The sequence below is a fragment of the Lissotriton helveticus genome, chromosome 2_1 (genome assembly GCF_964261635.1).
Source record: "Lissotriton helveticus chromosome 2_1, aLisHel1.1, whole genome shotgun sequence".
NCBI classification, from domain to species: domain Eukaryota; kingdom Metazoa; phylum Chordata; class Amphibia; order Caudata; family Salamandridae; genus Lissotriton; species Lissotriton helveticus.
In genome coordinates, this window is record NC_136059.1 from 1,400,271,772 (window position 1) to 1,400,296,484 (window position 24,713).

General features: G+C 46.0%; 1 protein-coding gene across 1 annotated transcript in view; it reads left to right on the forward strand.

Annotated features, from left to right (window-relative positions):
• The window catches only part of LOC144818685 (dynein axonemal heavy chain 6-like), a 1,395,111-nt gene that overhangs the window by 489,121 nt on the left and 881,277 nt on the right, over nucleotides 1-24,713 (forward strand). The window contains exons 15-16 of the mRNA XM_078676337.1: nucleotides 2,553-2,749; nucleotides 23,282-23,485. Of these exons, the coding sequence (XP_078532463.1) occupies nucleotides 2,553-2,749; nucleotides 23,282-23,485 (401 nt within the window). The remainder of the gene's footprint in view (nucleotides 1-2,552; nucleotides 2,750-23,281; nucleotides 23,486-24,713) is intronic.

The following is a 24,713-nucleotide window of genomic DNA, read 5'->3' on the forward strand; positions in this document are numbered from 1 at the left end:
CAATTCAGGTGCTGAGCAAAAACGCGAGGCTGACAATCAAACACCAGACGTAGATCAATAACTCCAAGGTGTTTCTTTGCTACCCACCGTAACCATCAGAGGATAGTGCTTTGTACTGATCTAGGTCAAAGTTGGCGCTTTTCAAATCTCTCACTCACATTCCCTGAGTCCCGGTCACATTATATACACGCATACGTATTATGTAGCACTTCCCTGTACATTCTAGAGCTTTGTTCGGTTACGATTAGAATCATAAAAGTAAAAACATTGATATATTATATATACATTACACCAATAATATCCTAAACCCATATATAGCTAAATGAATAAATCCTAGTATGCCTCAATCTCATAGCAGCTTAAAGAAACCCACTACATTAAAATAACACGCTCATCAAAATAAAAGTGTGAAGGCAGAAAAGCGGGTCACACTTGTTCTGGAGGTTCCAACCACGTGCGTCAGAGGAGGGACGCAAGGGGGGTTCTCGCGCTGCTATCAGAATAAACACAAGGGGCCGCGCCAACATTCAGATAAGCTGGCACGCTAATAAATCAAAAAACTATTTGTGAAGCAAAATGGGGACCGTCTGGCAAAGCTAGAATACCTTTCGTGGCAGATATTTTCCTCATGTACACTCACGTTCCCTTCTACCTTTCCAAGTTTGGAAACATTCCGTTCCTCTTGCCTCTCTGCAAGGGGATTTATTCACGCCGTCTACAGGAGCAACTCTGCTCTCAGGGTACGAAAGAGTCAGAAAGGAGTTTGTAAATGCTCATAAACACACGAAGTTGTGGGTGTTACCAAGCTCACATTGCAAATTATGCCGTCATCCAACTGACCCCCACACCCCACCTTCAACTAACGAAGCGTTGGATGCCTCCGTCCGCTCAGTATTACCACTCCCCGCCCCCTACCTGTTTGTTCATTTACCGTGTTCGGCTCTTCCAGCTATGATTTTGTAACGCGCGCGAGGCACATATCATCTCACTTTAGTATTACCAGAGCGATATCTGAGCGGAGCAAAGAGCTTAACAGGCAGTATGCTTTGGCGGGTACACTAAATAGCCTCGATCTTCCGAACAGCTGCCTACTTAGCGATTACGCAGAAGAGGTGCCTCCTTAACATTCACACCCTAGAGCCTTCTTGCCCCGCAAGGGAAACACCGCAATTTAACATCGCACGCCGAGTCCCCTCACACCGGTGCTTGCCCATACTTAACTTGCGCCCAGGTACACTCCGCTACGACCCTTCATCCAATCCGGATCCTCTCTCGGGCCGAAAACAGGCCCCCCCCGGTCCTTCTGTTCCACGTGGAGTGCCCGATTGTCCCGTCCCAGGCCGAGCACCGCAGTCCCCGCCGACTCTCTGTCCATATCCGACGATTCTCCTCCCAGAGCTGATCCCATACTGGAAAGGTGACCTGGAAGAAAAACAACAGAGAGTTACAAAACAAAGAAGCCCCGAGCGCGGGGCACACCGTTTCGGCGAGGGAGCGTCCAGGGACAAGAGGGTCTCCTGGGCGCTCCCTATCTCTTTATTCCCGAGGGGCCAGGTGGCCCCTCCTATAGCCCGCCCCCCCTGACCCGGACCCACTTCCCAGGATCCGGGTCAAGGAGGCCACCCGCCAATCGGCGGTGGGCCGCACCCCCCAGGGCACGCCCCCACCGCCGAGTGGCGACCAAGGAGACAGTGGGGGCGACGGTCGCCGCGCCGCCATGCGTGCGGGGGGGCCGAGGGCCCCCCCTTTTCATTTTTGTTAGCCGATCCCAAGTACCGCATTGTCTTCATTTGTATCCTCCCATGAGGACTGGTCCATTCACTTTGGTTGCTACACATTACATCTTTTTAGTCAGTAAGCTCTATTTTCTTTAATGGGTTTATCCTGCTGCAGGCACGACATGCTTTCCTGAAACTTTCAGCGCGACATGAATGCTTTCACTTTCGGAGCAGCCCAGGACAATGGCGGACGCTTCTTTGAATGGATCTCGCATTTACAAGAGTTTGAGCTATTGTCATTGTAGATGACAATGTCTTTTATGTGTGTGTTAATTGGCAAAAGAGACAAATAAAAGACATTTGTCATTTACAATACCAATAACTTAAACTATCGCAAATGCGAGACCTATTGCGTTACAAATGTTTGTTTTCTTTGCAACGTACCAGGGAAGGTTTTCAGGTAAATAATGTTATGAGTTCACTGACTGCAGTTTCCATTTTATTGAGGAAATCTGAGGATCTTTCTGTGTTGCATTGAAGTCAGATTGTTTTTTAGAGCTTCTAGAGCATAAGCTAATGCAGCTACACAGTGAGATAAAAGTGAGATAATGCTCTAAGGATCATGAAAAGAAAATGCAATGCAAGTGTGGCAATATAAAAACAACGTAAGAGAGCTTCATCGTCTTAAGAGAAATCCTGGTGTACTGAGATATTTTTAAAGCTTAGTTATCTTCTAAATAAGATCATGATACAGATAGTGCAATGTGATAGTTTCAAAACTTGTCAAATATGTGTTTTTAAAGCAATAATGATTATTATTTTCTAATTCTACAGCAAAGACAATGGCACTTACACAAGCGCGCCTCAACCGTGCAGGAAAGCTAACATCTTCATTGGGAGATGAACAGGTTCGGTGGCAGGAGAGCATTGCAAACTTCGAAGATGAAATTTCAAATGTCATCGGCAATGTTTTCATAGCAGCAGCTTGTGTTGCCTACTTTGGTGCCTTTACTGCAATTTATAGGCTGCAGGTAAGTGTGGGTATCTCTCACTGGGCCTTCCACTTACCGATGGCTATTCACTACAGAGGGAAAAAGATGGCTTACTGTTTATGATTATTTGAATATTTAAATGACCTGTTTCTCGGCGCGCCTGGTTATTGACAAAAGCAACAGCCGAAACGGGTCTAAACGTACTTATACCCATTATATAGTTGGGCACACTGCCCCCGTGAGTGCTGGTAATCCTTTACCTTGTAGCTGTGATAATTAGCAAGATTCTCGTCTCCTCGCTGTATAGCACCCATCGTGAGTGAAGGGAAACTGACGAGAACTGCCAGCGTTTTATATATATATATATATGTATATATATATCTCGAAAACAAGAAGAAGCAAAACTGCCGTCCTGGGTCCCCAGGAAAACAGACAACTCCACGAATCCAATATCCAGGCAAGGTTTTTTATTAAGCAACGCTTAACAGAGAGAGAAAACTGACGCGTTTCGGGCGGGGTGCCCTTGATCACAGTATATATATAGAGATAGATAGATAGATAGATAGATAGATAGATAGATAGATAGATAGATAGATAGATAGATAGATAGATAGATAGATAGATAGATAGATTGATTTATAAAACCATGGATTACATAAAGTACATTTGTTTTTTCATTTTTTCAACCTCATTGAACTGACTATAACGCCACAGCGATATTGGAACACGGGGATGAATATCGCTTGATCGTACTTGGGAGGGGACACAAAACCAAATACGCTTTTTTGACTGAACATAAAGATTGGAATTAGCAGACGAAATGGAATGCCACATGAGATCACGTCTAGATATACAACCCTGAAGAAGTCGTTGGGTGACTGAACCTGAAGACGAAAGACGTGTTGGCTGGTGTTAGGCTGATCTATATCTCAGAATAAAGGGAAGACTTGATGTTAAGAGGACAACGATCTGACGACTATTCCTTTAATTCTTTTGGGACACACTTTGCGTTTGTGCTCAGGGCATAGGTTAACAACTAACTATATGACAGCAATTTAAAGATTAGCTGATGTAATTAGTTATTACTTCTTGTTCCGATCAGGTGAATAGTAAATGAGTAAGTAAAATTTTTATAAAACATGCAAATAGCAAGTTGTCTTAGAGCTATCAGCAGGAAACCTCTAACAGGAAAACTGTCAGATATGGTGCAAGCAGCCTATTCTAATTGTGATCTAAAAAGTCATGTTTTGTGCTGTTTCCAGAAGCACGGCACACTGACTTCAATCTCAGGGTCAAAGGAAGTGAGTTCCAGAGTTTACCTCCCAGATGTTGTAGACTCCTGCCCCCCCACCCCATCTAGTTTTATAGAACAAATACGTTTGATTTTCAGTAAAGCACTGACATTTTGATATGAAAAACAATAACATATAGCGATTATCAAGAAACTGTGCTCTAAAAATCTACATGTCAATGAGGTGCAAATACATAGTTTAATAATCCAATGCAGATATGCTAATGATTGTACCAATTATAGTAAAGTACTAAAATTTTTTTAAATGATGGGTTAGCAGTGAGATTATATTGGAAAAGACTGCATCCAAAACTAATATTACTAAAGTACAAATGCTCGAAATTCACTTTTGTTCAACTCTAGTGCCTAACTATACAGATTAATGGAGACAACTCTAATTGACAAAGAAAGGGGAGAATTTTAAACCCAATTCTCTATAGTCAATATATATATATATATATATATATATATATATATATATATATATATATTTATTCAGAATAGGATATCCATTTCATAACACAAGGAAATCATCCGGCACTCGAACAAGGGTATCGTTGTTTCAGGCTTCTTTATTTATTTATTTAAGAGTTACATCAACGCGATTCGGGAGTCAAGCTCCCTTGAGATATATATATATATCTCGAAGCTCCAAGGTTGCCCTGTTGTAGGAAGCACTCTGACGCTGTTCATAGGTAATACCCTTTTGTTGGTACAGGAGGCGCAGATGAAACATCAGTTGCGGAAGCAGTTCAGCAATCTCCCAGAGCCTGACGCGTTTCGAAGTATGGAAACCTTCTTCCTCAGAGGCAAAGATGTTCCGAAGGTGTGCGTTTGGTGGACATGCCCCTTAAAATTGTCAAATGGCCCACCCTAATGGGCCGCTTATGCCGTTCTGAGCAAGGGATGCTGGACCATGAATATGCCATAAAACCCTGTCTGGATAGACCGCTTATCACCATGAGCGAGGAATGCTGGTCCATGTAGTCCCCGACGAATTAGATCTTGTTGCACGTAATGTATCTGCCACCAAATTCAAGCCCTCGGATGGGCCTCAATGTCCATGGCCCTCTTTAAATCCAACACAACGTCCCCAGATGCAGGTCTGCTAGTTAACTGACCCTGCTCGCAGGGCCGGTCGCACCACGCACCGCGCGGCCCTCCCCTTGTGAGTGCGCCCAACTGATCACCGCTGCTACCCTTGCTAAGTTCTCTGTACTTCTGCGGTATTTTGTGTATATTTTGTGCCCTGTAATTGTGTCACTGTATTGTACTTTGTGCCCCTCGCCGCCCTTTCACGACCGTCTTTTTCCCGCTCTGTGATCACCCCAGCTCCCCGCCGCTGCTCCCCTGCGGCCCGCCCCTTTTCTCCTCTCCCCCTCCAATTCGCCACCCCGCTCCCGCCTCCCAGCTGCTCCTCCCTCCCACTTGGCCATTTATGGGGAGGACCGTGAGATGGTGAGCTGTGACCTCTGACCCTGCTCGCAGGGCCGGTCGCTCCACGCACCGCGCGGCCCCCCAGTGAGTGCGCCCAACTGATCACCGCTGCTGCCCAAGTTCGCCGCTAACCTTGCTAAGTTCTCTGTACTTCTGCTGTATTTTGTGTATATTTTGTGCCCTGTAATTGTGTCACTGTATTGTACTTTGTGCCCCTCGCCGCCCTTTCGCTACCGTCTTTTTCCTGCTCTGTGACCACCCCAGCTCCCCGCCGCTGCTCCCCTGCGGCCCTGCCCCTTTTCTCCTCTCCCCCCTCCGATTCGCCGCCCCGCTCCGCCTGCTCTTCCCTCCTACTTCGCCATTTATGGCGAGGACCGCGCATACGCGAGCACGCGCAGCGGGTGCGCCGATTGCGCGCTGAAGGCGCGCCAAAGGCAAGCCCGTCTGCTCCCATCTGCGCCTGGACCGCGCCCAGTGCCAGGACCCCTGGCCCCCGACGATGCCAGCCCACATGACGGACTTACGACGCCGCCACCCTCCACGCACTCAACGCCGGCCGAAACCCCGCCTGCTACCGAGCCAGCCCGAAACGGACCCTTCACCTGCCAAGCCTGCAAATTCACCTGCCTCCGAACCTGCACCGCTCCCGCCAAGCCAGGCACCAGCAACAATCACCTCAAGTACATCCTGCTCAACACCCGCTCTGTCCACAGGCACGCAGTCGAACTCTGGAACCCACTCGACACAACATCACCAGACGTCGCCTTCCTCACAGAAACCTGGATGAACGCCTCCTCAGCCCCCGACATCGCCATAGCCTTCCCGGATGGCTACAAGATCGCCCGGAGGGACCGCGTCAACCAAACCGGAGGAGGCATCGCCATCGTCCACAGAAACACCATCCGAATCACGACCAACTCCGACGACACCCTCACCACCGCCGAGCACCTTCACTTCCAGATACACACCGACCCCAAGACCACCCTCAGAGGCACTCTCATCTACAGACCCCGGGACCACGCACACAATTCAGCGAAGCCATCGCAGACTTCATCAGCCCGCACGCCCTCACCTCCTCAGACTACATCCTCCTAGGGGACCTCAACTTCCACCTGGAGAAAAACAATGACAGCAACACCACCACCCTGCTGGACAACCTCGCCAACCTCGGACTCAAGCAACTGGTGGACACCCCCACCCACTAGGCCGGTCACACGCTAGACCCCATCTTCTCCTCCTGCAAGCACATCTCCTTCAGCCACTCCACCGGACTACACTGGACAGATCACAGCTGCGTCCACTTCAACTTCAGGAGAACTATGACCCACCACCACCCGCAACAGGTTCCCCGCAGAAGCTGGAGCAAGATCATCGCCGACCAACTCACCACCTCCCTCAGCCAGCACCCTCCCACCAACATGACAGACCCCAACGAAGCAGCCCGCAACCTCACACAGTGGCTCACCAACTGCGCCGATGAACTCGCACCACTGAAGAACACCCCAGCAGACCCGGCAGCAAGAAAGCCTCGTGGTTCACCAACGACCTCAAAAACTCCAAGAAGACCTGCCGCACCCTCGAGAAAGCCTGGCGCCATGACCAGACAACAGAAAACACGACAGCCCTCAAGAACGCCACCCGCAAACACCACCAGCTGATCCGCACCACCAAAAGGACAACATTCAAAGAACGACTGGACAACAACACCCACAACAGCAAGGAACTCTTCAGCATCGTTAAAGAGCTCTCCAACCCCAGCGCCTGCAACAACGACATCACACCCTCGCAAGAACTCTGTGACTCACTCGCCTCGTTCTTTCACCGTAAGATCGCCGACATACACAACAGCTTCGGCGCACAGACCACGCACCCAACCTCCGAACCAGCGCCCCCCACCACCACCCTCTGCACCTGGACCCCGGTCAGCACCGAAGACACCACCCGCATGATGAACACCATCCACTCCGGCTCCCCAACCGACCCCTGTCCACACCAGATCTTCAACAAAGCCGACTCCTTCATCGCACCCCAACTCCGGGACATCATTAACAGCTCCTTCGCATCCGCCACCTTCCCGGAGAGCTGAAAACATGCCGAGATCAGCGCCCTCCTGAAGAAACCCACCGCGGACCCCATGGACCTCAAGAACTTCCGCCCCATCTCGCTCCTCCCTTTTCCTGCCAAAGTCATCGAGAAGACCGTCAACAAACAACTCTCCGCCTTCCTCGAGACAAACGGATCCCTCGACCCCTCACAGTCCGGTTTCCGAGCAAACCACAGCACTGAGACCGCCCTCATCGCAGCCACCGACGACATCAGGTCCCTGCTCGAAAACGGGGAAACAGCTGCCCTCATCCTCCTGGACCTCTCAGCAGCCATCGACACCGTATGCCACCACACCCTGATACAGCGCCTCAGCAACACCGGAATCCAAGGAACGGCCTTGGATTGGATCATCTCGTTCCTCGCCGGAAGAACCCAGAGAGTCCGCCTCCCCCCGTTCCGATCCACGGCCACCAAAGTCATCTGCGGCTTTCCGCAAGGATCCTCGCTCAGCCCCACCCTCTTCAACGTCTACATGAGCCCCCTCGCAGCCATCGCACGCCAACACAACCTAAACATCATTTCCTACGTTGACGACACCCAGCTGATCCTCTCCCTCACCAACGACCCCGCCACCGCCAGAGCCAGCATCCAGGAAGGAATGAAAGACGTCGCGGAATGGATGAGGATCAGCCGTCTGAAACTGAACTCAGACAAGACGGAAGTCCTCATCCTGGGACCATCCCCCTCCGCCTGGGACGACTCTTGGTGGCCCCCTGCCCTGGGCACCGCCCCCAAGCCAACGGACCAGGTACGCAACCTGGGCTTCATCCTGGACTCCTCCCTCACGATGACCAAGCAAGTCAACGCCGTCTCGTCATCCTGTTTCAACACCCTGCGCATGCTCCGAAAGATCTTCTGGTGGATCCCCACCGAAACCAGGAAGACGGTCACCCAGGCCCTCGTCACCAGCCGACTGGACTACGGGAACACCCTCTACGCTGGTACCACAGCCAAACTCCAGAAAAGACTCCAACGGATACAGAACGCTTCTGCACGACTCATCCTGGACATCCCCCGTCACGGCCACATCTCTGCCCATCTGAGAGACCTGCACTGGCTCCCCTTCAGCAAGAGGATCACGTTCAGACTCCTCACCCACGCACACAAGGCTCTCCACGACATGGGCCCCAAATACCTCAACAGCCGCCTCACATTCTACACCCACCCGCCAGCTCCGATCCGCCAGCCTCGCCCTCGCCACCGTCCCACGAATTCGCAGAACCACCGCCGGAGGAAGATCCTTCTCCTACCTGGCGGCCAAGACATGGAACTCCCTCCCCACCCACCTACGGCTGACCAAGGACCATCTCTCCTCAGGAAACAACTCAAGACCTGGCTGTTCGAGCAGTAGCGACTCCCCCTCCCCCCAGCGCCTTGAGACCCTAGAGGGTGAGTAGCGCGCTATACAAATTCGCTGATTGATTGATTGATTGAACTGTCCCCCTGGCACCCTCTTGTGGGGTGGTGCATTCCCGGCGGCCGGACCGCCGCCTAACATCGAAGCTCCAAGGTTGCCCTGTTGTGGGAGGCACTCTGACGCTGTTCATGGTTAACACCCTTTTATTGGTACAGGAGGCGCAGATGAAACATCAATCACGTAGGGAGTTCAGCAACGTCCCGGAGCCTGACGCGTTTCGAAGTATGGAAACCTTCTTGTTCAGAGGCAAAGACGTTCTGAAGGGGTGCGTTCGGTGGATATGCCCCTTAAAATTGCCAAATGGCATATACACAAACACACACACACATACACGCACACACACACACACATCTCCACACACACACACACACATATCTATACACACATGAATACATAAAGTGGAAATGCATCCAGTCTTTAGTATAAAAGTTGTGCAAAAAGCCACGTTTAAAGTGCAATTCCTGATAACATTTAAACAATAAATGTAACCCAACATGTCTGTAATTATTTTTCAATAATGTATGCCAGGGAGAATAGACATTAAAATATTGTTTGATCCAATTTTCTTGAATTACTAGAAAAAAGTACACACAGAAGGACTGAGAAGAAAACTTACTTCTAACCTCATTAATCATTTAAGCCTCCGGGTATACCGGGTTGCCACTAGGGTGCAAATGTGTTAGATGTTCAATGTACAGGCTTTTCAAAGAAAATATATGTCCCAAAAATCACATACAAACACTCATATGCACGGAATCATGTCTAAAGTGAGAATGCATATGTCATCTAAGATATATTAGAAACATAAGAAATATACATAAAATATATGGAGATCAAATGTGTGGGCTATAGTTAGACACTTCTTCTCTCTAAATTATAGTTTCCTGGTTGGATCATATATCCACAATAATGCCTATGAAGCCATTAAACGAACATTGACATATTTACCAGTATGATTACCTTGATGTGATTTTATGTAGGCCAGAGATATTAAATGTAAACAACAATTAATAACTAAATATACTACTCTCGATATTATAAAAAACAAATTGCATAATGCCTGTAAAGTGCGTTTGATAGTGGTATAATCCATTTATCTTTCACATTATCCTAGAATAATCTGACATAATATATTCACTGTTGCTGTCTCGGATGTCCTTGACTTCTTATAATCTAAAATATTCACAAATATCCCAATGCTAATTTTGGATATTCTATATCCCTAAAATGTATATCTCTATTTTATATATCCATCTAAATCATAAATATATCTGATATATATTGTTATGTGCATCTATGGAGAAACTCTGTCAGAAATCGATTAATGAGAGCAAAGTGCTATACATTAATAATCCCACAGTGGAGACTGGATCTGGACATCAAGATATAAATGTTAACATACATTTCATGACAAACCAAGCAATAAATATTCATCTGGCCAAAAATTTTGAATTGACAAGAAGACCTAATGTTCCCAATGGTTCTACATGGATTCACAAATGTTCAGATAGTTCGGCATCTGAATTGTGTCCCATGGGTGCTTCTGTCCCCATTAAGATGATTAATCTTGACTCCATCCTTCTTAGCATTGGCTTTCAATCGCTTCCCCTTTCAAATGGTACAATATGTTTGATGCCAAAATACCATAATTATCTAGTATTGGGGTATCTTTCATAGATTCACATGCCTGAATCATTCCCTGTCGCCAAGACGGGAGTCCCACGGTAAAATATAAAAGTAGTGCCATAAATAAATAATAGTAGTAGGCTAAAAGAAAAAGCCTAAGGCCTACATTTTAGTAGCCTATCTACATCCTTATAGTAAAAGAACCAAAAGTTAGATCCAACCAATCAGCTACCATCACCCTCTAGAACACTCTTAGCAGAGGCAGTTCTCAGATTTTCACTGCACGTCGTGTGGAAGGGAGTGTCCCTGAGTGCCACTCAGTTTCTTCTCTTCAACCAGGCCCTGCTCCAGGAATTTTTATTTGGGTGGGCCAAGGTGCATTTGGGTGGGCCTCTGCAAGCTCGTTTTGTCCCATATATGCCTGGGCAGGTCTGCTTCAGGGCCATCCTTTATCTCTTCTTAGTCTTACAAAGCCCAGTAAAAAGCACTCTTTTCCAAATTTCTTTCTAAATATTATCATTCTCAAAAATTGTTTTTTCCATGTAATGTTCCTTAAATGAGAAGAGGAGGTTTCTGAGGTGGGAGTTTTAGGCAAGTGACACTTCCCGGGCTCCCTCTGTGCGAGCCTTCAGGGAGAATCCCTCTTCATTACTACCTCCACCTGACCCCGGACTTTGCAACACACTCACTCCCTCACAGGCTTGATTATCCACACTACTCCTCTCCAGTGCACCTTATCTCACAGCTGACCTTGGGCCCCAGCCCCATATCAGGCACCATCGGGCTCCACTTTCATTTTTCCCGGTAAAAACATTAGTAAAAACACCTTCAAACTTAAAACATTGAATTTAGCAGTAAACATAATTAGCACGCACTTTAAAGTATGTTCCACAGTAGCCCTTATGACCCGACTGCTAGTTAAATAAACAAAAACAGAAAGGCCATGACAGGGCCGGCTTTAGCGATAGCGCAAAAGTCTTTTTTGGCACCCTACCAATGACCTCTTTCTTCGTAAATACCTTTACTACCACCTTCCAACAGTGCCCCGTCATCCCTCCATGGCCCTACCCTATTGACCTCCTCCTCGGATTCCCTCACTGCCACCCTTTACCAGTACTCCTCTTCTCTCTGTAGCCCCTCCCCCAATGACCTCCTCCTCGGATTCCCTCTCTACCACCCTCTACCAGTGCCCCTCATCTCTCTGTAGCCCCTCCCCCAATGAGCTCTTCCCCTGGTTCCCTCACTACCACCCTCCACCAGTGCCCCTCATCGCTCCATATCACCTCCCACTACCTCCTCCTCGGATTCCGTCACTGTCACTCTCCACCAGTGCCCCTCATCTCTCCATTGCCCCTCCACCCCATGACCTCTTCCTCTGATTCCCTCACTTCCACCCTCCACCATTGCCCCTCATCTCTCCCTAGCTCCCCCTCCCACCCATGACCTCTTCCTCGGATTCCCTTGCTGTCACCCTCCAACAGTGCCCTTCATCTCTCTGTAGCCCCTCCCCCAATGACCTCCTCCTCGGAGTCCCTCACTACCACCCTCCACCAGTGCCCCTCATCTCTCCCTAGCTCTCCCTCCACACCATGACCTCCTCCTCAGACTACCTGACTACCACCCTCCACCAGTGCCCCTCATCTCTCCCTTGCTCCCCCTCCACCCCATGACCTCTTCCTCGGATTCCCTCATTGCCACCCTCCGCCAGTGCCCTTCATCTCTCCATATCCTCTCCCACTACCTCCTCCTCTGATTCCCTCACTGCCACCCTCCAACAGTGCCCCTCATCTTTACATAGCCCCTCTCTCATATGCATTTCATTTGTTGTAAAGCGCTACTCATATCAGTGTAGGGTTTCATAGTACTTTACACCACGCGCACATTATATAGAGACAATGAATCATACAAGTATGTAAATCAGTCTATAGGAATTGTCGCATAAGCCATTGAGGATTACAAGGTGTAGGAATCACATGTCATCCATACTGGTGGGCAGTATGATTTAAGAGGGTTTGGTCTGGGGAAAGCACAACCTCAGGATTTAAAGAGTATTCCATTGGGTTCAGCTTTACTGATAAAAATGTATATCTGCCCAAAAATACTAATTTTAGCAACATTAGAATAATGAAAGACTGAGGAGGTTCTAACTATCACAAAACAAAAAAGCGAAGTTCTAACTATACCATTCATGTTTGTATGCAGCTCTTTGGTGACAGTTCATTGGTCACTGTCCTATGTTAGGATTGTAACTTCTCAATTGTAAGTAACATAAGGATCTCTGTTACAAAGGCAGTAACCCACTGAGCTTCCACATAAAATACAGTACATCTGCTTTTAAAGACTACTAACAGACAAATGATTGCTCTCCAGCAGGATCATTAATCACCAGCGTTATCTGGGCATTTTGTATTATCTTATTGTTGTCCTGCATCGCCATGATAATGATAAAAACTGTTTACATGAAGCACTCACAAAGTATATGTCCTGCTGGGCCTGCGCAGATTTTAAAAAGAAAAACAAATAGTAACACATTCTCTTACCTACTCCATGAAACACACTTTGTGTCACAGCCTGATGTGATAGGCAGCTGCAGGCGTCAGGAAAGGTGAATAAAAATAAACAAACTTATTTTCTTCTGCACTGCATAGAAAAACAAATATCTACACAGCAGAACAGTAGGTTGTCAAAGAAAGGAATTGTCGCCTTTCACCATGTGGAGATGAAGGGGTGAAAAAATAAACAAAGCCTTGTTAAAATGTAAATGATCTTTTAAAGACCTGTGATGTACTCTGGTGCAGCTGAGATAATCTCTAAAACTGTCCGTGTTTTTGTGCTCCCGGGAAGCTGTCTCAGCCCCGTGATAAGAAAAGGGTCCATGTTGATGACCAACATAAGGATTGCATTTATTGCCTTTATCCTAAGCATGAGGCAAAAGATTGCAAAATCTGGCGTACTTTCCCTACCAAGACTCTTAGGGATAGAGAGGCAATGCTACTTTTATGGATCAAATCTTCGGCTGAGGAGGATGACCGAGCCTCTACTTCTAGCAAGAGAGCTAGATCTCACGACAGCTCTGCAAGTGAGGGAACAAAGCACCACAAATCTTCCCATGATATCACTGACCCTTCACAGAGGTCATCTAAGCTTTCCTCTGGGTCAACGCTGTCTCCACCTTCTACATCGGTCAAGGAGTCTAAGAAAACATCTACTTCAAAAACCGTGAGTAAAGGACATATCAAATCTGTCACTTGGACACCCTCATCGACGATTTGTGTGACTTCCTCTGCCCCATCGTTGACGGCAACTGTCTCGACGATGGCCATCAACTCACCCATTCTGTCTTCAGAATCTTAATCACAACCAAAAAATCAGTTCTGGAAGAATCGCCGGCGAGAAAATCATCGACGAAGTCCCAGTCGACGACTGCACCGTCGACGTCGAGTCCATCGACGACGGTAGTTCAACGAAGCCTCCACCGTCTACTATGTCATCGACGTCTGCCCCGTCGACGATGACACCGTCGACGACTGCTCCGTCGATGACCGTTCCGTCGATGAAGGCACCGTTGGTAAAGACACCGTCGACAAAGAGCCCGCCGACGACGATCCTGTCGACGAAGAGCCCGTCGAGGAAGAGCCCATTGAGGACGGAAGTACCAATTCAAATCAATGAATCGACGTTGATCACTGTACCTTCACAGTCGATCCCCATGTCGTTTGGGCTTTCCCAACTCAAGACTTTCCAAAGGCAACAGGATTATAGTAAGATTTCTCCGCTTCTGCCTTCACAGAACTTACATAGAAGATGAAGATGATGAGGGACCATATAGCATAGCTCATCTTGCTTTTGAGCTTAACATCAAGTGTCAGGATGACGACGACGACTATCAGGAGCAATTTTATCAGGAACAACTTATAGTTCCACATCATAGATATCAGTTCCATAGAACGGAGTCTGCCAGAGGGAAATGAGTCACCTTCCTTCAACACTCATACAGGATCTTTAAGCTATGCTGGCGGATTACCGTCAAAGGTTTCCCCCTCACAGGCTGTCTCTGAAAATCCACCCCCACCAGGGGTGGTTCCTGGTCCTTTGCCTAAGCCTGATGCTCCGATTTATCCTTCGGGTCCTTCTGTCCAGGTGCAACATGACACTACTTCCTCTGAAGATGAGGTTGAGGAGGGCAGCGAGTTACCTGAACATACTCCCATTCCGGATCCCTGGGACAACTATATAATCCCGATGCCGTCTCCGCCTCTTCTACTACCCTCTGATTCTCCTCCTGAGGACATCGGGGGCTTTCATAGTTTGATGCAGCAGGCAGCCGCTAGATTCCAAGTGCCTGTTACTGTCGAACAGACAGATTGTTTTTTGCATGATTTCAAGGAGGAGTCCAGAAAGATCATGCGAGCTGTACCCATCATAGACTATATCTGGAAGGAAGGGGTTAAGATAATGAAGACGCATGCATCCTTCCCGGCAGTGACTCCTAGCATAGAGAAAAAATACTGTGCCCCTGCAAACAGCCCTTCTTGTCATAGGTCATCCATGACCAGATTTGTCATTTCGCAAGCCACCAAACAGCGATCGAAGAATCCTGCAACGCCTATCACCACACTGCCTGACAAGGAAGGACGTCGTCTGGACCTTATAGGCAAGACATTTTCCACCATGGCAGCGGCCTCTATTAGCGATGCTAATTCTCTAGCGATTATCATCTGTTATGATCGACAAATGTGGTCAAATATGGCGGGTCTCATTGACCTCATTCCGGAAGACCATAGACAGGAAGCCAGAAAAATTCTATTGGAAGGGGAACGTGCTGCCTCAGAAACGATAGATTATGCACTGGACATTGTTAACACCAATTTCCGTCAACTTGCTGGAGCTGCAGTGCTTAGGCGCCAGGGATGGCTTAAATTATCTCTATACAAATGTTCCTCAAGGAATTTGTTCCAACGATTATTCAGATTTTTCATCAAGTCCCTAAAACGGTGAAGAAAAATTTTTCTTGTAACGGGGATATATTCAAAAGAAGTTGTATTCTGAGAACGCGAAGAAGAGCCGTAACATGGGAGATAGATTCTCTACATGATTTAAGAAACATTGGTAGATGAAATAGCTACGGAGTGAAATTGGATTATATAGAGTTTCTCTGGCAAGGAGAAGAAGAAACGTGACATAAAGAATGTCTGGATACTGAACAACGCTGTGTCCTGAGGATGGTCTTATGGATCAGTGGGACCAAAGAAAGACCGAAACGTCGACATATTTACCACCGTTTTGTATTTGGACTTTTATACATCGGTCAATTTGTTGACATTTATGTTTTGTACGTATATGTTAAAACTTTCACAAAGATGTTTCATGAAAAATATGTATGAAATTGTAAATCTACTCTGCTGACAAAAGGGTGTTACACTACTTTAAAGCTGTGAAATAATAGTAGTGACAGTGTTGCTAAGAACCGGAATTGAATTGATTGTTCTTCACGAATACAACTTCTTTTGAATATATTCCCATTGTAAGACTTTTTTTGTTCACCGTTTTGGTGACTTGATGAAAAATCGGAATAATCGTTGAAACAAATTCCTTGAGGAACATTTGTATAGAGATAATTGATTATACCCAGTCTCTCGAGGTATATTGGGTTGCCCTCTTTTTGTTGAAGGGATGGCTTAAAGCCACTACTTTCAGACCGGAAGTCTAAACAAAGATTCTGGACATGGCCCATGATGGGGATTCTTTGTTTGGTAAGCACATTGATGAGGCCCTCCTAGCTATTAAAACCGACTAGATCTTTAGGCGCCCTTCCATACAGGTGTGGGTCTTTCAGAGGAGCAAGAGGACGTGGTTTTACGTCAAGAGGAGGATACCAAAACCAACAAAATCGGCAGTATCAATCTCAGTATCGACAGCCTTTTAATCAGTCATCATACCGCCAATCCTCAACGGCAAGTTTCTCCCGTCAGGGCGGTCAAAAGCGATCACAAAATCAAGATCGAGACACTAACAGGAAACAGTGATCTCAACAGTGCGCCAACTAAATTACCCTCCATACCCGTGGGCACGAAGATTTCAACCTATGCGCATAAGTGGCTTGAAATTACTTCAGACTGATGGGTTCTGGACCTTGACACCAAGGGCCACACCCTGGAATTTCTCAAACAGCCACCTACTACTCCGCCCAGGGGTCCCCCTCCTCCTCGTCTTCACTTACTATTCAAGAAGCCTTAACAATTCTCCTCAAAAAAGTGATAGAGGCAGTTCCATCATCTCAAAAAGGAACAGGTTTCTATTCTCGTTTCTTTCTGATCAAAAAGAAGTCAGGGGAATGCAGACCGATTCTGGACCTCCGCAAGCTCAACAAATTCCTAAAAAAGCAAAGTTTCCAGATGGGCACGCTTTCCGAGATTTTAAGCAGTTTAAACAAATGAGACTTTATGACTTCTCTGAATATGGAGGACGCGTATTTTCACATCCCTATTCACCATAAACATCGCAAGTATATTCACTTCACAGTGGCTGGCACCCACTATCAGTTCAAAGTGCTACAGTTTGGCCTGAAATCGGAACCAAGAATTTTCACGAAGTGCTTGGCACCAGTGGCAGCAGCATTGAGATCTCGAGGAATACAAGTGTTCCCTTATCTCGACAATTGGCTGCTCAAAGGTCCTTCGGAACCTGAAGCCAACGTAGCCACATGTCTCCATCTCCTCGCTTCACTGGGGCTAACTCTCAACGAGAGAAAATCGCAGTTGCATCCACTTCAACTCATTCCTTTTCTCGGAGCAACTCTAGACACAGTCCAGTGCAAAGCATTCTTGTCACAAGACCGCCAAATATGTCTCCAAAAATTAGCCACTATAATTTCAAGGAGAAGGTCAGTTTCTGTCCGGATGTTTGCATCACTCCTGGGGATGTGCTCATCTGCAAAAATCTCATACCCATGGCACAGCTCAGAATGAGGCCTCTTCAGGAAGAACTACACCTTCAATGGCAGCAAGCCTTGAGGTCTTTCGACAATTCCATCAGGATCACACAGTGCATGATAGATTCTCTGCATTGGTGGTCACAAATAGCGAATCTGGCCCAAGCTCTCACATTCCTGCAAACCATTCCAGACTTTCTCTTAACAACTGACGCCTCCATGGAGGGATGGGGCGGTCACCAGCAAGATTTGCAGATTCAAGTAAAATGGTCTCAAGTGCACAAACAGCAGAATATCAACATACTGGAGCTCCGTGCCATCTTTCTATCTCTTCAAGCTTTTCTCCCAAGGATTGCGAGTTCCTCAAGGCTGGTCTTTACCGACAATATGACCAGCATGTATTACATCAACAAGCAAGGAGGAACAAAATCAACTACGTTCTCTCAGGAGGCTCACGAGTTGTGAGAGTAGATCACGCTCCACAAGATAACCCTGAGAGCCGAGCATGTCAGGGGTCTCCACAATACTCTGGTGGATACGCCGAGCAGGTCTCAATCAGACTGTCACAAGTGGAAGCAGGAACAGGAGCAGACAAACAGAGTATTCCAGGTTTGGAGCAAATCAGCCCTGGATCTATTTGCAACGAGGGAGAATAAGAAATGCAGATACAATGCCAGCAGGTTCCCTCAACAGGGCTCAAGGGAGAATGCCCTGTCCATGCGGTGGTCAGGGATTTGTGCATACCCTTTCCCCCACTACTATTGATCTCGAAAGTGCTCCGCAAGATGGAGGGTTGCCGTCTAATTCTGATTGCCCCTTGTTGGCCAAGGCAGCATTGGTTTCAGGAACTTCTGCTATTGTCTCAAACCAAGCCCATTCGCCTTCATCGAACCCCAACGATGTTGTCACGGGACAGAGGCCAAGTGGTTAATCCGGACCCACTGTCCCAACACCTGCACGCATGGCTCCTGATTTCTTAGAGTTCTAGGACCTCAACATTCGGAAAGAATGTTGTGAAATGTTGGCTAAATATCGTGCTCAGAGCACAATCGAGACTTATCGCCTAAAATGGAAGCCATTTTGTTGTAGGTGCGAAGCGAATAACAGTCACCCAGTATAAGCACCTGCAGAACAGATCCTCCCTTATTTGCTTTCTCTAGCCAAATCTGGGCTTACTTTTTCATCGGTTAAGGTCCATCTGGCTGCTCTTTCCTGATTTAGAAAATGCACTAAACTTCCTCTCTGTTCCTCCTCACTTGTCAATTCATGAAAGGACTTTTTCAGGCTTTCCCTCTGGTGTGGGCAACCCCTCCAGAGTGGGAACTCAACACGTTTTAGCGCAATTAATGAAATGTCTATTTGAACCGATACACAAAGCAGATCTTAAATTCCTCACTTGGGCGGTCACCCTTTTACTGGCTCTGACTTCTGCAAGAAGGGTTAGTGAAATCCAAGCGTTCACCCTTTTTACATTTTACTCAGGACTACGTAACTCTTCGAATAAATCCTAGATTAATCCCTAAAGTACCGTCACAATTTCATCTGAATGAACCAGTAAGGTTAAGAACTTTATTCCCGAATCCATCCAATCCAGCTGAAAGAGCATTACACTCTTTGGATGTTAAGCACTGTTTAAAATTCTACCTACAGAAGGCTAAAGATATCAGACGCTTAAACCAACTGTTAGTGGCCTATGCTCAAGCAACACTTGGAACTGCAGTGACAAAGGCTACAATCACCAGATGGCTTGCATCTACTATTCATTTCTGCCAATAAACCTCTGCAAGGAAGAGCCAAGGCACATTCTACAAGAACTATGGCAGCTTCTACAACATTGTTTGCTGGAGTGACTCTGGCAAATATCTGCTGTGCTGTGACATGGAAAAATGTCCACACGTTCACAAGGCATTACTGCCTTCAATCTGCACAAGAGGAAGATGCAGCAGTTGGACAGGCCGTCCTACGCCATCTTTTTCACTAAGGTCAGATTCTGATAGTCTTTCTCTTTTCTGTGCTGTTATGCTGATTTCAATATTAATGCCCCTATGTTTCACAGATCATATGTTAATTTGATTTCTAAACACATGCATATTTATATATTTATATAGATAGATAGATATTTATACTTATATATTCATGTTTTATTTCTTATAATGTCTTTTAAAATGACTATTGATTTCTCAAAGCTTGGTCATTACAGTTGTTTCACCGTTATGGATATACCGAATGTCGGTCCCCGCCCTATCCGGTGAAAGTCGCTGTTGTCTCTAGAGCTCCAATACTCTCTTCCTCGGACCCGAGGCTTACCTTAATTCTATATGTGTGCCTTATTAACCGCCATGTAAACGTAATTCTTATATTACAAAGCGCCTCTTGCTATTCTGTTTTCTACCTCGACATGTTTCCGCATACCTGATCTTATCAGTGTCATGACCATCTAGTAACCATGGTTCAAATCTTGTAAACATACGCACATACAGTCGGGTGCTAATGCCGCTTTGCAGACTCACAACACCTCACCTCTCCATCGGTGCCTCGGGCTTCACCTCAGTGTGTGGGAGGTTCCGAGGCACCATCTTTACCATCATTAAAAAACGTCCACTGGCGCTTTGAAACGTCACTCTGTTTAGACGGACTACAAAATGACTTCATACGCGACAATCGTGTAGTTCTATCGCGAGTCATATTCTAATGTGTTATCGTTTTTCTATTTGCTTTACCACGTACATACTCTTGTTTTAAAAGGGGCCACTAAAATATTGACCTGAAAAGTAAACCTCTATCTACGAAATGTCTGGGCACGTTAGTGATATACTATGAGTAGTTTCATAGTTTATGTGGAAATTATGTTTAACCATCGTCGTTCTTCATAGTGAACAATAAAGTTTGAATTGAAGGCGGATTCTTCATTACTCCACGACATGTTAAGAGCTCCCTGGTAACTTGCAATACTTTAATACAAACCATTGCTAGGGAGGGGACTATGGTGAGCCTCAATTCCTAGACTTGCAAACTGTAGTGCTTGAAATGCGATGGTTCTTAAAAGTACTACTTGAATGTTATTGTTGATTGAAAATACCATTAGGTATATTAAGCGGCAGTATTGATAAATCAATCTACTCATTTGTGAAGTTAACAATTTCAGTGTGATAAAATGCTTCATCATTGGTCAAGTATGGTTATTTTCTTTATGTGTTTAATCGCAGTGGTAAACTAGCCATTAGGATCAAGGAGCTGAGACAAATCTTTAATAAAGGGCTGTCTTTGAGTCGATAAAAGTCTCCAGCTCATATGTCCATTCGACAAACAAAGAAAACGGCAGATCCAGACCAATCAGAGGATTGTGTGGCTAGTACTATTATGAACACATAATTCATCACAGAATTGTCCATGGGATTGTATTATTAAGGCCCCTGGTGTCACTGCCTAGTCTGAACATCCATTTTTGTTCTTTGGTGAAAAGGAACTTAGCTCTATCACTTCCATGTGGTGGTATGTGAGGTTTCTCTAACACTGTCCAAGAAAAGTTGTCTGGTGAATGATTGAATTCGACATAATGTCTTGTTAATTTGGTGTTAGACTTCTTGCACCGAAAGGTGCTTTTATGTTCAATCATCCGTATTTTAACCTTATGAGTAGTCATGCCAACATAGGGTATCCGCAAGGACATTTGATGAAATAGACAAGATTGGCACTGTTGCAATTTGTGAAAGCAGTCTGGGTCCATGGTTGCGATGTTCCAATGCCTACTGTTTTAGACTGTTTGGTTTGGGGACACATGGCGCGTGATCCGCATTGGAAGTGACCTTGGACAGCTGGAAGATTCCATAGGGTGCCAATTGCTCTCAGTTCCTGTTGTCTCGGGCGTGTGTGTATTGGTCTGTCCCGTAAACTTTGACCTCTCTTCAAAGCAAATAGTGGCATCGGGATCTTTTCTTTACTCGTATTCAGGAAGCACCAGTTTCTTCGTATACATTTCTGAATTCCATTGGTAAGTGTATTAAATGTATTTACAAAGGTCAAGCGTCCTAGGGGCGGTTTGACAGTCTTTGGCTCTAGAAGAGCTTCTCTATGGTTGTTTTTGGCGCGTTTACAAGCCTTTTTTACGAGTTTTCTGGGATATTTCTTTTCATGTAGTTGTTTTGCCAGATCATCTGCGTGCTGCTTGTATTTGTCCACTGTTGAGCAGTTCCGTCTGAGACGTAAAAATTGACCATATGGCAAGTTGTCTCGCAACGACTTGTTGACTGTCGTAGCGTAGAAGTGATTTACATGCATTGGTTTCCAGAACAGTTCGCTCTCCAATCCTGTAGATGTCACATAGATTAATAGGTCTAGAAAAGCTAGCCTGTCTTTGTTTACTTCCAGAGTAAACCTCAAGAATTAGTTCCGAGTATTGAGCCATGTTTGAAACTGTGTGACTGATTCCACATCTCCACGCCAAATTACTAGAATATCATCGATATACCTCTTCCATAGCCTTATAGACTGATGGAAGGGGTTATTGCTGGTTAGTACAAATTCCTGTTCGAAATTGTGAACGTACAGGTTCACCAGGCTCGGCGCAAAAACGCTCCCCATACTAGTTCCAGAGACCTGAAGGTATATGGTTTCCTCAAACGTAAAGAAGTTTTCCTTTATGGCCAACGGAGCTAGTGTCATAATAAAATGAACTAGGGTAATTGAGTCCGGGGAGCTCTCGTTCAGAATGCTGGAGATGGTGTCAAGCGTCACGTCTTGAGGGATTGATGTGTAGAGAGATTCGACGTTGAAAGAGACCAAAAGGTCTCTCTCGGACTCGAATTCTATTGTGGGAAACAGGCGCACACGTCCTTTGTATCCTGTAAATATGTGGGCATATGTTTGACAAGAGGTCTTAGAAAAAAATCAACAAAGGTTGATAAAGGCTCCAACAGTGAGCCTATTCCCAAGATTATTTTTCTACCCGGTGGCGGTCTCTGGGTCTTATGGACCTTTGGCAAGGTGTAAAAATAGGGCATCACCGGGTGTGCTGTCTGGAGGATTGCTGATTCGTGAGCTGTTATCCAGCCTTCGTTAAGAGCCTCCTCAACTGTTGTTGCAATGATACTGCTCAGTCTTTCTGTGGGTTCAAGCAGTAAATGTATTGAAAATACCGTAGCCCACATTGAAAAAAAAAAATATCTCATCTTAGTGAACGTATGTCATGTGAGACTCCTTCGGGCGGTCCTGTCTGTAGCAAGCAACACTGTGCATGTTTGAATTTTCACCCCTTGACGAGGGTGTGTGCAAAGCTCTGTGCCAAGGTCCTTCCAATGCTACCAATGGTGTGGAGGACTCAGGTGCCTGCAAAGCTCTGTGCCAATATCCTTCCGATGCCACTGAGAACAAGCATTGGCATAGCCAATAGGTTTCCCTTTTTGGACCTTATAAGTATTTAGTTATGCATCACAATATCCTTGGTGCAACAACATCATGGCTAAACACTTATAAAGTCCCAAAGGCGAGACCTATTGGTTCTGCCAATGCTTGTTATTTTTTTGTTGTATATTGCATGTTTTGGCAATGCTCTTTTATGGTTCTCGGACCGAAATAAAGAAAGCTTGGATTAGAATTACATTTCTCCCAACTTGTAGCTAACAGTGTTTCTCTCTAGGGCCATACTAAATGTAATGGCCCACTTTTCTTCATATGGGGTAAGTTAATCTTATGGGCATTTGAATAGAGCCTTCTAAAATTGGTATGACACTGTAGCACTCACTGGTCTCCTTTTCTTATTCTCAGTTGATCGAGTGTTGGATTAAGGAGTGTCAGAAGCTCGAGATTCCTATCGACCCCAAATTCAGTCTCATAAACATTTTAGGAGACGCCTATGAAATCCGTCAATGGAATACTGATGGCTTGCCACGTGACCTTGTGTCAACAGAAAATGGTATCCTTGTGACTCGAGGTCGGCGTTGGCCCCTGATGATAGATCCACAAGATCAGGTGAGAACCGTTTGTAACCAGATCTGTAATTAAATGTTGTACTTTTTAGCAAATTGATTTTCATGTCTCTATGCTGTGGGGAAGAGAAGCGTCTGTTATAATAGTATAAAACTGTTACGGTGCTGCCAGTTATGTAGTGTTACCCTTCAGAAGAATTAATCAGATAAAAGCAGTTCACATTGTCATGATCTGGAATGGCAGTGGCTTTTGATGCACTTGTTTGTGTTGTGTAATTAATATGACCATCGGTTCATACATGCCGATGCCTGATATAATCAAGGCAGTGGCGTAGCTAGCCTTATGGCCGCCCATGGCAGTCCCTCCTTTTGCCGCCCTGCTTCGACCCCATTGAAGATGGGGGTTAATGGCGAGATTCAGCTGCCATTGTCGCCCCGTGACAGCGGAACTGTAGAGCAGGTGGGGAATGCCGCCCCGCGACGGCCGTAATGTAGAGCGGAGGGTTGGGCGAATGCCGCCCTCGACGGCCGAAATATAGTGAGGGGGGAATGTCGCCCCGCGCCGGCTGAAATGTAGAGGGGGGCGTTTGGAGGGATTGCCGGCCCGAGACGCCAGGTAGGGGTGGTAGCAGGCCGCCCCCCTGGACACCACCCCCTTAGCTACGCCACTGAATCAAGGACCCAGGAGACTGTCTCGACTGCAGAAACAGTTTATTTAATTGAATGTTAAATACTTCATATCCAACCTACAGCCAAAGGAGTGTTCTCCGAATTTACTTTGGTCGATATTGGACTTTCCCATTTTTTGGCAAAGTTATTTTATGCCCTTGTTACTTATGTTATTACAGGAAACAGTGACGCTATAGCCACATATGAGCACATTTTCCTATTTTACATTTAGGTCTTCAGTAGATTCTCATACTAAGAAGCTTTCACAATATAGGTTAATTATACATAAATACTTTGGGGTTTAGCAGCTTTTTGGCATCAGTATAGGTAAGGTCAGTACTCCAAGGCGGTTTCCTTGTGTATTATAAAATGCTAATGTCCACTGAACTTGTTTGAATCCTTTTATCACCATTAGAAGGGATTGTGCAGATACTGCTTCTCAAAAGTGTGCGTTTTTCTTACATTTCCAGTCAATGGCCAGCAATTTTTTTATCTAGAATCTCAGAAGGGTGTTTGTTATGCTTTAGAAGTAGCATATCCCCTTATTGACAAAGCGATCCTCTGACACTACCGCTTTTATCTTCATTAACCATGGCACAAGT